Raw genomic sequence first — 13,162 nt, 5'->3', positions numbered from 1 at the left:
CAGCTCGCTGACCTGAGAAGCCAGGCAAAACCTGCACCGCACAGGCCCATTACGTGAAAATCGTCGTCTTACTGGAAAGCCTCTCCCACACCCAGATGCCTTCCTGGAGGTTTTCTATCACATGCGTTTCATACACATTTAGAAATAAACAGAGTTGGCCAGGCACGGTGGCTCATGCCTGTAATCCCACCACTTTGAGAGGTCGAGGCGGGCAGGTCACGAGGGTCAGGAGTTCAAGACCAGCCTGACCAATATGACAAAACCCCACTCTACTAAAAATACAAAAATTAGCCGGGCGTGGTGGCAGGTGCCTGTAGTCCCAGCTAGTCAGGAGGCCGAGGCAGGAGAATCACTTGAACCCGGGAGGCGGAGTTTGCAGTGAGCCGAGATTGTGCCGCTGCACTCCAGGCCTGGGTGGCAAAGCGAGACTCCATCTCAAAAAAAAGAAAGAAAAAAAAAGAAAAAAATAATAAAAGGAACAGTCAATGTATATCAATACAACTAAAAGGCACTCAAGTATAATTTTGTTTCATTTAAAGAGGCGGAAATAAAGAAATGACACTTTAAATAAAGGGTATGTGAACGGAAACACATTTATTACCAAAAAAAAAAAAAAAAACCCAAAACGAAAAACAAAATTCACATTGTATTGAGCTACAATATGGCAGCAGATTAAAAAAAAATATTTTTACACAGTTTAAGATAACTCCTAACAGAACATAGCCTTGTTGCCATGTGACAGGACACAGGATTCCAAGTACTCAGTAGCGGCGAGTGAAGCGGGCGTCGCTGGGCCTGCTCCCCCGGCTCTGGCCTCCGAACCCGCCTTGCATGCCACCGTGTGGGATGGGGTGGCCCCGGGAGGCCCCGCCTGGGGCAAAGCTGCCGCGCCTAGGAACAAATTCACATTGGTTTGACTGTGAAATCATCCTGCTCCCCTGGCCCATCCCAGCCTGCACAGCTTCCCTGGACATTGCCTGCAGGCAAGGCCCCTTCCTGATGCCTTCCCCTCCTGAGTGGTGGCAGGCTCCACAGTACCCCATGCCTGGCCTCATGTCACACTTGGGGGAGGGGGCGTTAGCTGGAAGGACTGGTTGTTAAGCGTCCTCCAAGGTAGGCCAATATGCAAAGCAGGAGAAAGGGGAGCCGCCCTGGCATGCGTCTTACCCTGACATCCCTCCTCGGTTCATCATGTGGCCAGGCCCCGAGTGACCGGACATGCTTCTCTCACCACCTGGAAGACAGACGTGCTTTCACACAGGGAACCTGCACACATAGCGTGGAACCCACGGCACATTTAGCCCACTGCACTCCCTTTGGTGAGGCCCCCAGGTACCCGAAACTAGCAAGTCCCAGAAGGACACCTCGGCACAGTAACCACAGACGTCCAGTGTCCTCCCAGCAGAGAGGACTCGGGAACGCCCACTGTCCAACTCCTGGGCCAGACCACCAGAGAGTAGGTGGTGTCTGAAGTGCTTTTCACTCCTCATTCCAGCACTGAGGGCAGAGCACCTCCTGTGCTCACCTGAGGAGTGAGAGAAGGCGTGGCCTCCATCTTTCCATCACTTCCCAGCACGCCCTGGTCCCAGCCCAGAGCTGCTCCTCACCTTGCCACCTCTTGTGATCCCTGTCCATCATGCCACCGTCAGCCGTGCCCTGCCATGCCCGGTCATCCTCTCTTCGGCCATGGTCCCCCCAGTCACGTCTGCCCCTTGAAAGAGAGACATCTCTGATTTGGATTGCCCCCATCTCTGGCTCTTGTGCTAATAAATGTGGTGGCTTCTGGAGGGTGAATCCCTGTGTTTTTCCCACCCTGTGCCCACATCCCAGAGACTTGGGGGCCCCTTGGTGGGACAGACCTATCCGGTCAGCTGACTCTGTGAGGCCAGGGACAGGTACTGTGGGGTGTGGGACACAAACCTGGGGGGAGGAGGCAGCCCCCGGCCCTCACTCATCCTCTTGTCGGAGCCATAGCCCCCCCAGCCATCGCGGGAGTCCCGGCCGTGGCGCTCTGGTCCTCCATGGCGTTCTGGGTAATGCTGGAAATCACAGGGCCAGGAGGAAAAAAATCTTCAGTGTCAGCCCCCAGACCCCAAGGCTTTTCAGGCAACACGCTAACGATGACAACAGTCACTCTGGACAGAAGTGCTGGCAGGCCATACTGGTTCACATGACATAGCTGCCTCCCTGAAATCTGCAGGCCAGAGGCCCCGTGCTCTAGGCTCATAGCCTGGTACACAAAAGGTACTAGTACCAAGGAATCTCCAAGGCAGGTACCCACAGCACCACCAGAGCCGGAAGGGCCACCAGGGGTCACACTAAAAATGATGCTTGCGAGAGAGATTCCCTGGGTCCCACAGCTCAAATGGTTAGTGCCCAGAGCCAACAGTACTAAGTGTCTTCTACTAAGGGAAGGTCAGGTTTATAAACCTTTAATGTGTGCATATTCTGGAAATAATTTTTACAAATTTCTTCCTTCCACAGTGAAGAAAGTATCAAACAGAGCCCCCTCATCCAACCAATTGCTAGGCAAGCAAGCATCCTTCCTCACAGTCAAGTTTCTCAGAAGTTTTTGCTGGGTGCCTGGTCTAGGACCTTACGTCTTGCTCTGCTCAGGACATAGGACACAGGACACTAAGAGATAAATGGCTGGTCATCCACTTGGCCAGTCCCACTATTCCCTCCTCTGTGTCACTGTTTTTGTAAACCACATGGCTAACACAGACCAGGAGTTCTTGACCCTGCTATTTCAGGGAAGACCAAGACAGGGCGAGTCACACTCTATGTCTACTTTTTTGCTGGCCAAGGTTAATATTTACACCCACAGCCTGTTTCTGTGGCTGGAAGCACTTTCCAGCCTGACTTTCACAAAAGCTAATGAGGGAGTTTTGGCTCCACAGTCCTGTTCTTTCTCTTTCCACAAATACGTATGTGGCCTCTGGGGCTTTTGCCCCATGACCATATTGTAGGTGAAAGGAAACTAGAAAAAAGTCCTGGTAAGGAAACCTCCTTGATGCAGCCTGGTCATCGTACATGTCCAAGTTCACCTCCCCATTCAATGGAGAGAGAGCTCTGCCAGGGTGAAGGCAAAGATGGCAGCATGCTCCACCATATGCAAGATGTCCCACATTACCACTGCCTGCTTCCCTGGTCGATTCTTCCCAGCGTGTGCTCTGACACCTCCCCTCAACAAAGTAAAAAAAGGGCCTCCTGAAATAAGCTCTCCTTAGTATTTGAAAATTGAACCAACATTTTTCTGTCCAACCAACCCAGGTTAACAGTTCAACAAGGCCCATAAGTTCTGTGCTAGTTTTCTCTGTAGGGAGAGATCATCATTGGCCTTTGGGGTAACTGTGATGACTCATTTATGACTGTGTGAGGAGAAAGGATCAAACTGCCTTCCACTATTAGGAGAGCGTATCTGACACCTGCATGAAAGTAGCTGGTGGCCAGGCATGCTAGCTTACATGTGTAATCCTAGCACTTTGGGAGACCGAGGCAGGAGGATCACTTGAGCTCAGGAGTTCAAAACTGGCCTGGGCAACACAGTGAGATCAGTCTCTATTTAAAAAAAAAAAAAAAAAAGTAGCTGGCAATGATAAACACGTTTGTACCGACATGCGCCCACCTCATGTAAACTCCCCACCACCCCAACCTCTGTAGGAGGAATATTACCCTCATTTCACTGCTGGGGAGACAGGCTAGGCAGGAAGGGGTGACACCAAGGTGTGACCCCAGTTCTGTCTGATTCTGGAGCCTGGACATGGAACCACTGGTGTATGCTCCTCCACCAGAGAAAATCCACAGGACTAGTTCTAGGTTTTGCTGCATATAATTTGCTTCCAGGAGCAGGGAAAAAGGAACCCCATGAGGCTGATGGAATTCCTAAGGATCCCAAGACAGAGCTGAGTACTTGGCTATGCTCAGCCACATTAAGGAACCAAGGGGGACAGAAATGGGAAGCTTATGCTGGAGTCCGAAAATGCTGGCAAGAGGAGAAAGGGCTCATGAATGGATTCCTCAGAGAGGAGGCATCTTCCACACAGCAACGTGCCGCCCCCCAGTTTATAGGGAAAGTCACTAGAGGTCCAAGGCTCTCCTGGAAAGTCTCAGTCTCAACGTAAGATGGAAAGAGAAAATGAAGCTTATTGTTCTAACGTGCTAGCCCCCCAAGGAGAACGTGCACAGATCAGAGACCTAGTTGTTTTCCAAGGCTAAGCGGGGCCCTGGGGTGATGAAGGATGTCCTTAGTTTCCAAAGAGGGCAGGCACTCGAGGACAGACACAGTAACCACAGCCTTCCCAGATGCACCTGTCTGAGTCAGCTGTGCGGCTCACTAGACACTTCCCAGCAGAGCCAGGTCACACCACAAGGTTCCCTGGCACTTCTGCACGTGTGTGGTCAGTGTGGGACACAGAACCCCGGGGTCAAGGCTAATAACAGCTTCAGAGTAACTGTTCGGACTGACAGCCAAGACTAACCCCAAATAATCCCAAATTTTCATCCCACACACCTAGACTTTTCTAGTGCTATATTTTTCTCTTTCCTCATTTTGTCTCTCACTCAAGGAAAAGGCAGGAAGAAGGCACGCTGAAGGGAAAAGAATCCATTCTACGGGAAATTCTGTGGCTACCACTGTAGCTTTGGACTTACCTGTCCTTCTCGTTCTCCCATCATTGACCTTGAACCTTCTCTCCTGAAAAGGTAATTTAAATCAAACCGTAAGGGGAGGAATAGGCTTCTTCACAAAGAAAGGACCATCAGGCCCCCAGTGAAAAGCATCACTTCCCCAACTGGAGGCAGGAGACCTGCGGGCCTGACTCAGCATACACCTGATGAATGGAGTGGGCTCAGAGAGCCCAGGAGTCCTTGTTCTCAGTCAGAGAATGAGCCAGGAAAAAGAAAACCTGCACGCCCAGCAGGGGCCCAACTGACCTGTCCACCGAGTGGTCGGGGTAGCGACCGCGGTCCCTGTGGTCAAAGTCGTGGAAGCGGTCCTGGCGGTTAAAGTCAGAATGGTAGCGCTCATCCAGGGCGGCCCGCTTGGCTTCTGGCCAATAGGCATCATCTCGCCTGTGAGGGGACAAGAGACAGAGATAGAGGGATCCTCTACCCCATACGTATCTATCACCTTTGTGGGAGCTGGCCCCTATCACTTCACAGAACCAGGATGACTTTCACCAAGACTGTTCTCTGCTATAGAAGGCAAGATCTGATTTGACCCCAGTGACTGCACAGCTGTTTTGTTTTGTCCCACACACCCACCTCCCCTGATCAAAGCGGCCTTGGTTTTCTAAAGGGGGAGCCATTAGTTAACTGCCATTTAGTTAAGCAGTCAGTCCTATGGGCTGCCTGCAGATGGCTTCTGGAGCCCTACACAGCCACCTCCGCTCAGGAAGCCACGTGAGCCTCCACCCTGAGGGGCTCTGTCAAGTGCACTTGCCATCTCTTGTGCCCCACCTCCTGTCCTGCCAGCAGCCCCGGCCATGTACTGCTGCAACACACAGATGACCATAAAAAACTCTCATCAGAAGGCTTTCGTACCAAGGCATAATAGATCCGAGAAGAGTTTACAAGGCCCTTTACAGAAGTTGCACTGTATATGATCTAGGCTCCTCTTCAACCCATGCAATAGAAAGAAACAACAAACAGCGATTTTTGCCAGGTTGCAGTGCATGTGTAAAGCCTGACACAACCACTGCTGGAATTATGCACCTGACTCCTGACAGCAGCTGTGCTCAGCATTTTGTGTTCCTATCTCCTCCTCAGTACGTTTGGGAAATTAAAATTAATCTTACTGCCGGGCATGGTGGCTCATGCCTGTAATCCCAGCACTTTGGGAGGCCAAGGCGGGTGGATCACCTGAGGTCAGGAGTTGGACAGCCTGGCCAATATGGTGAAACCCTGTCTCTACTAAAAATACAACAAAATTAGCCAGGTGTGGTGGCACATGCCTGTAATCCCAGCTACTTGGGAGGCTGAAGCAGGAGAATTGCTTGAACCCAGGAGGCGGAGGTTGCAGAGAGCCAAGATCGTGCCATTGCACTCCAGCCTGGGAAACGAGCAAAACTCTGTCTCAAAAGTTTTTTTTAAAAAATTCTTTATTTCCAGAATAAGCAAAAACAAATTACAATTGATTAAAAAAGCCAGGACAAGGCCAGGCACGGTGACTTATGCCTGTAATCCCAGCACTTTGGGAGTCTGAGGTAGGTGGATCACCTGAGGTCAGGAGTTCGAGACCAGCCTGACCAACATGGTGAAACCCCATCTCTACTAAAAAAACAAAAATTAGCCGGGTGTGGTGGTAGGTGCCTGTAATCCCAACTACTAGGGTGGCTGAGGCAGGAGAATCGCTTGAACCCAGGAGATGGAGGTTGCAGTGAGCTGAGATCGTGCCATTGCACTCCAGCCTGGGCGACACAGCAAGACTCTGTCGGAAAAAAAAAAGGCGGCCGGGCACGGTGGCTCAAGCCTGTAATCCCAGCACTTTGGGAGGCCGAGACGGGCGGATCATGAGGTCAGGAGATTGAGACCATCCTGGCTAACACGGTGAAACACCGTCTCTACTAAAAAATACAAAAAACTAGCCGGGCGCGGTGTCGGGTGCCTGTAGTCCCAGCTACTCGGGAGGCTGAGGCAGGAGAATGGTGTGAACCCGGGAGGCGGAGCTTGCAGTGAGCTGAGATCTGGCCACTGCACTCCAGCCTGGGCAACAGAGCGAGACTCTTTCTCAAAAAAAAAAAAATTAAAAAAAAAAAAAAATTAAATAAATAAAAAAGCCAGGGAAGAGTCTTAAAGGAGATGCAATTGGCAGCCCCTCCTCTGGGCACTTGTGACATGATGCTCCGCCTGCCCTAGCTTCCCTCCTCAGAAGGTTTGTGCCACCCTTGAACCCGATTAGTTAACCAGCACTACTTTATCCAGTCTCCTGTCTCTAATTTCTTTTTTTTTTTTGAGACGGAGTCTTGCTCTGTCACCCAGGCTGGAGTGCAGTGGCCGGATCTCAGCTCACTGCAGCCTCCGCCTCCCGGGTTCACGCCATTCTCCTGCCTCAGCCTCCCGAGTAGCTGGGACTACAGGCACCCGCCACCTCGCCTGGCTAGTTTTTTGTATTTTTTAGTAGAGACGGGGTTTCACCATGTTAGCCAGGATGGTCTCGATCTCCTGACCTTGTGATCCGCCCGCCTCGGCCTCCCAAAGTGCTGGGATTACAGGCTTGAGCCACCACGCCCGGCCTCTAATTTCTTTTTTCGAGACGGAGTCTCACCCTGTTGCCCAGGCTGGAGTGCAGTGGCGCGATCTTGGCTTACTGCAACCTATGCCTTCTGGGTACAAGCGACTTTCCTGACTCAATCTCCCAAATAGCTGGGATTACAGGCGCCTGTCACCACAACCAATTTTTTGTGTTTTAGTAGAGATGGGGTTCTGCCATGTTGGCCAGGCTGGTCTCGAACTCCTGAGCTCAGGCAATCCGCCCACCTTGGCCTCCCAAAATGTTAGGATTACAGGCTTAGTGAGTGTGCCCGGCCTATGCTTCCTTTGAATGAAAGATCTCAAGCTGGACGGGTGCAGTGGCTCATGTCTGTAATCTCAGCACTTTGGTAGGCTGAGGCGGGTGGATCACGAGGTCAGGAGATCGAGACCATCCTGGCTCACACAGTGAATCCCCGTCTCCACTGAAAATACAAAAAAATTAGCCAGGCATGGTGGCGGGCGCCTTTAGTCCCAGCTACTTGGGAGGCTGAGGCAGGAGACTGGCGTGAACACAGGTGGCGGAACTTGGAGTGAGTTGAGATTGAGCCACTGCACTCCAGCCTGGGCGACAAACAGAGACTCCCATCTCAAAAAAAAAAAAAAAAAAAAAAAAAAAAAAAAAGTCAAGTTAACTCAACTGTGAGGTCCCTAACACGATTCTGAACGCCACGTGTTAAGGGCAGTGCAGATCTGCTTACCGGTCCAGGTCGTAGGGCCGCCGCACCGCAGGCCGCCGCTCCTGCTCGTAGCGCAGTTCCTGCTGGCGCCGCAGCTCCTCGCGCTCACGGTGGATGCGCTCCTGCTCGCGCCTGCGCTCGTGCTCCACGTGCATGCGCTCGCGCTCCAGCCGCTCTCGCTCCATGCGCTCACGCTCCAGCCGCTGGCGCTGGAAGGCCAGCCTCTCTCGGGCAATCTCCAGCCGCTCACGCTCCTCGCGCTCCCACTGTGCCTGCATGCGTTGTTCGCGTTCACTGCGCTCACGTACCCTGCTGCACAACAGTAGAGCTGCAGAAGGGGACCTAGACACCCCCAGCCAGGTCCCAGGGCTGACTTTAGGATGCTGGGTTGTGCAGACTCCAGGGCTGTGCCTCCACTACGTGGTCTGCAGAACCATACACTCCAGCGGGGAGAAGGCTTCTCCGGCCCACGGGAGGAGTCCAGGAAAATCCCAGGAATGAGGCCCAGGCTGTGTGTGTGTGTGATCAGGTATAATGTGAACTGGGCCTCATTTATCCAACATTTCCTGGAGCTTGACAAGTGATTTCAGGAAACAGTCAGTCAAAAATAAGCAACAGGCCAGGTGTGGTGGCTCACGCCTTAATGCCAGCACTTTGGGAAGCTGAGGCAGGTGGATCATGAGATCAAGAGATTGAGACCACCTTGGCCAACATGGTGAAACTCCATCTCCACTAAAAATACAAAAATTAGCTGAGCGTGGTGGCATGCACCTGTAGTCCCAGCTACTAGAGAGGCTGAGGCAGGAAGATCACTTGAGCCCATGAGGCAGAGGTTGCAGTGAGCCACTGCACTCCAGTCTGGCAACAGAGCAAGACTCCTTCTCCAAAAAAAAAAAAAAAAAAAAAAAGCAACAGAGTATCAGAGTATATGCTTCATAGTGAGTGAGTGTGAACTGGAACCTTCACTCCCTAGACCACAGGATTAAATGAGTCCTTGTGAAGTGGGGCTGGCAGGCCCCACAGGTGTGAGGACATTACCAGTTGTACCTTTTGGCAGGGATACAGATGACATTTTAGTGTGTTCCTCCAGTCTTTGTATATAAAACACAAAAGACAGGAGCCAGAAAGTCTCTCTCTTTTTTTTTTTTTGGTAGAGACGGTTGCCCAGGCTGTTCTTGAACTCCTGAGCTCAAAACAATCCACCCGCCTCCACCTCCCAAAGTGCTGGGATTACAGGTGTGAGCCACTGTGCCCAGGCTCAGATTTTCTTCTTTTGATCCTTTACCTACACAGTTATTAGATATGCAGCCTGGGCAATATAGTGAGACCCCGTCTCCACAAAAAATAGTATTAGCCAGGCGTGGTAGCTACTTGGAGGCAGAGGTGGGAGGATCAATCACTTGAAACCAGGAGGCAGAGGCTGCAGTGAACTATGATTGTACCACTTAACTGCAGCCTGGGTGAAAGAGTGAGACCCTGTCTCAAAACAAAACAAAACAAAACAAAACAAAACAAAAGGGTGTGTGCAGGGAGCTACTAAAAAAAAAAAAAAAAGCACCTCGGTGCAGTATAGCAACTACTGACAGAGCATTTTCATTGTATCAGAAGTTATCTAGAAGTGATTTAAAAGGCCGGGCGCGGTGGCTCAAGCCTGTAATCCCAGCACTTTGGGAGGCCGAGGCGGGTGGATCACGAGGTCAGGAGATCGAGACCATCCTGGCTAACATGGTGAAACCCCGTCTCTACTAAAAATACAAAAAACTAGCCAGGCGTGGTGGCGGGCGCCTGTAGTCCCAGCTACTCGGAGGCTGAGGCAGGAGAATGGCGTGAACCTGGGAGGCGGAGCTTGCAGTGAGCCGAGACCGCGCCACTGCACTCCAGCCTGGGTGACACAGCGCGAGACTCCGTCTCAAAAAAAAAAAAAAAAAAGTGATTTAAAGTGTACAGGAGGATGTACATGGGTTATATGCAGAAATATCACACCGTTTTATATCAGAAACTTGATCCTCTGCAAATTTTGGTATCCGTAGGGGTCCTGAGGTCAATTATCTCTGGGACAACTGTGTTTCTGTCCCAGCAGAAATGTATAATCTTGCCTCATTGTGTTCTGGACCCAAATGACTGCAAGTTCCTCAGTTCACCCAACATGTCTTGGATCCTCCCACGCCTGCCTCTGTGGATCTCAGCACTTTCTGGAGGAGCCCCTAGTATGAAAGGGCTGCGGTTTACCGGAACTTTTCAGTTGTGTCCAAATGCTCACAACCTGACGGGACACCCAAGCCCAACACTTCCTTGTTTATAGGTTCCTCTAGGGCAGACACGGAGAGGGGTTAAGGGTCTGGAACACTCTAGCGTTTAGCATTGCAGGCTCCTGCGGGTGCCCCCTAGGCTGTCCGTGTTCATTACTCCCCCAGCAGAAATGCCATCTGCCAATGTCTGCATTCACAGGACTATGTGAGATTTTTTTTTTTTCTTTTTAAAGGAATTTTTCTTTTTAAAGGAATAAAAGGGTGATTACTTTATAGGCAGAGCAGTGCCCTCTCCCCCTCCTTTTAAACTAATGGTCCTTATTTTTTATTTGAGATGGAGTTTTGCTCTTGTTGCCCAGGCTGGAGTGCAATGGCGGGATCTTGGCTCACTGCAACCTCCACCTCCTGGGTTCATGCGATTCTCCTGTCTCAGCCTAAGTATATGAGATTACAGACATGCACTACCACGCCCAGCGAATTTTGTATTTTTAGTAGAGATGGCGTTTCACTATGTTGGTCAGGCTGGTCTTGAACTCCTGACCTCAGGTAATCTGCCAGTCTCGGCCTCCCAAAGGGCTGGGATTACCGGTGTGAGACACTGCGCCCAGGGGTCCTTACTTTTACTTACTTTTAAAACTAAAGTTGGCCGGGCATGGTGGCTCACGCCTGTAATCCCAGCACTTTGGGAGGCCGAGGTGGGCGGATCACAAGGTCAGGAGATCGAGACCATGGTGAAACCCCGTCTCTACTAAAAATAGAAAAAATTAGCCGGGCGCAGGGGCGGGCGCCTGTAGTCCCAGCTACTCGGGAGGCTGAGGCAGGAGAATGGCGTGAACCCGGGAGGCGGAGCTTGCAGTGAGCCGAGATTGCGCCACTGCACTCCAGCCTGGGCGACAGAGCGAGACTCCGTCTCAAAAAAAAAAAAAAAAAAAAAACAAAAACTAAAGTTAACGAAGTATTTCTTCATAGAAAAGATAAATTAGCTGTAATTCGCCAATAACATTTGTGTTTAGTTCTTTCTTATTTAAGAACAAGGCCCTGTCAGGCCTGGAGCAGTGGCTCACGCCTATAATCCCAGCACTTCGGGAGGCCGAGGCAGGCAGATCACTTGAGGTCAGGAGTTCGAAACCAACCTGGCCAACATGGCCAAACCCCACCTCTACTAAAAATACAAAAATTAGCCGAGGGTGGTGGCTTGTGCCTGTAGTCCCAGCTACTTGGGAGGCTGAGGCAGGAGAACTGCTTGAACAGGGAAGGTGGAGGCTGCGGTGAGCTGAGATCATGCCACTGCACTCCACCCTGGGTGACACAGATACTCCATCTCAAAAAAAGGGAAGCCCTCTCAGTGCCCTTGCTGGATCTACCTCACTGTCTTCCCGCTTTCACATCTTCTGGAGCAAATTTGGTATTTTTTGTTGACGTGCACTATTGATGCTGGAAGGCATTCCATCTCCCTGCCTTTACTACCTTCTACAATCTTTGGGAAGAGACTTATTTGAAAAGAGCCATAGGTAGGCTGGGCACAGTGGCTCACATCTATAATCCTGGCACTCTGGGAGGTCAAGGCGGGTGGATCACCTGAGGTCAGGAGTTTCAGACCAGCCTGGACAACATGGTGAAACCCTGTCTCTACTAAAAATACAAAAATTAGCCAGGCGTGCTGGCGCATGCCTGTAGTCCCAGCTACTCGGGAGGCTGAGGCAGGAGAATTGCTTGGAGGTGGAGGCTGCAGTGAGCTGAGGTCACGCCACTGTACTCCAGCCTGGGCAACACAGCAAGACTCTGTCTCCAAAAAAAAAAAAAAAAAAAGGGCCGGGCGCGGTGGCTCAAGCCTGTAATCCCAGCACTTTGGGAGGCCGAGACGGGCGGATCACGAGGTCAGGAGATCGAGACCATCCTGGCTAACATGGTGAAACCCCGTCTCTACTAAAAAATACAAAAAACTAGCCGGGCGACATGGCGGGTGCCTATAGTCCCAGCTACTAGGGAGGCTGAGGCCGGAGAATGGCGTGAACCCGGGAGGCGGAGCTTGCAGTGAGCTGAGATCCGGCCACTGCACTCCAGCCTGGGCGACAGAGCGAGACTCCGTCTCAAAAAAAACAAAAACAAACAAACAAAAAAAAACATAGCAAGTCTATGAACTGAAAGCTGAAGGAGCAAAAAGGTTGACAGCTCTATCCCACCCCAGGGAACTCTGCAAATGTCCTTCAGGACACAGTCATGACCACATTCTAGGAAAAACACCAAACCATTTCTGGATCCCGACTCACCTATGGGACTCTGAGTCTCTCGACTTCCGAGGCTCCTTGACCTTATCAAAGGACACGACGGACCGCTTCTCTCTGCTGGCTGATTTGCGATCCTGGCTTTTGGAAGCCTAGTTCACCAAAGAACATTAAAAAGGTTAAAGCAGAGGCCGGGCACAGTGGCTCATGCCTGTAATTCCAGCACTTTCAAAGTTCAAGGCAGGTGGATCATTTGAGATTGGGAATTTGAGACCAGCCTGGCTAACATGGTGAAATCTTGACTCTACTAAAAATATAAAAATTGCTGGGCACGGTGGCTCATGCCTATAATCCCAGCACTTTGGGAGGCTAAGATGGGCGGATCACGAGGTCCAGAGATTGAGACCATCCTGGCTAACATGGTGAAACCCCATCTCTAATAAATAAAAATACCAAAAAATTAGCCGGGAGTAGTGGTGGGCGCCTGTAGTCCTAGCTACTCGGAAGGCTGAGGCAGGAGAATGGTGTGAACCTGGCAGGCAGAGCTAGGAGTAAGCCAAGATCACGCCACTGCACTCCAGCCTGGGCAACTGAGCAAGACTCTGTTTCAAAAAATAAATAAATAAATACATAAAAATAAAATAAAAAATAAAAATTAGCTGGGCATGGTGGCGCATGCTTGTAATCTCAGCTACTTTGGAGGCTGAGGTGGAAGGATCCCTTGAACCTGGGAGGCGGAGGTTGCGGTGAACCAAGG

At 51.0% G+C, this 13,162-nt stretch overlaps 1 protein-coding gene across 4 annotated transcripts in view; it reads right to left on the bottom strand.

The window, feature by feature from the left end:
* Positions 1-568: 568 nt before the first annotated feature.
* The window catches only part of LOC105484998 (scaffold attachment factor B), a 47,145-nt gene continuing 34,551 nt past the window's right edge, over positions 569-13,162 (bottom strand). The window contains exons 14-21 of one of the 4 annotated variants that reach the window (XM_071087712.1): positions 12,451-12,557; positions 7,953-8,243; positions 4,936-5,073; positions 4,654-4,696; positions 1,921-2,039; positions 1,608-1,711; positions 1,168-1,234; positions 569-891 (exon numbers count right to left, since the gene is read on the bottom strand). In XM_071087712.1, coding sequence (XP_070943813.1) covers positions 762-891; positions 1,168-1,234; positions 1,608-1,711; positions 1,921-2,039; positions 4,654-4,696; positions 4,936-5,073; positions 7,953-8,243; positions 12,451-12,557 — 999 coding nt within the window. In that variant the 3' untranslated portion in view covers positions 569-761. The remainder of the gene's footprint in view (positions 892-1,167; positions 1,235-1,607; positions 1,712-1,920; positions 2,040-4,653; positions 4,697-4,935; positions 5,074-7,952; positions 8,244-12,450; positions 12,558-13,162) is intronic. The other 3 variants (XM_071087714.1, XM_071087713.1, XM_071087715.1) reach the window with 3 other exon arrangements.

Source organism: Macaca nemestrina, chromosome 20 (genome assembly GCF_043159975.1).
Source record: "Macaca nemestrina isolate mMacNem1 chromosome 20, mMacNem.hap1, whole genome shotgun sequence".
In the NCBI taxonomy this organism is placed as follows: domain Eukaryota; kingdom Metazoa; phylum Chordata; class Mammalia; order Primates; family Cercopithecidae; genus Macaca; species Macaca nemestrina.
Note: the sequence above shows the minus strand (reverse complement) of the source record. Positions and strands in the feature narration are given on the sequence as shown.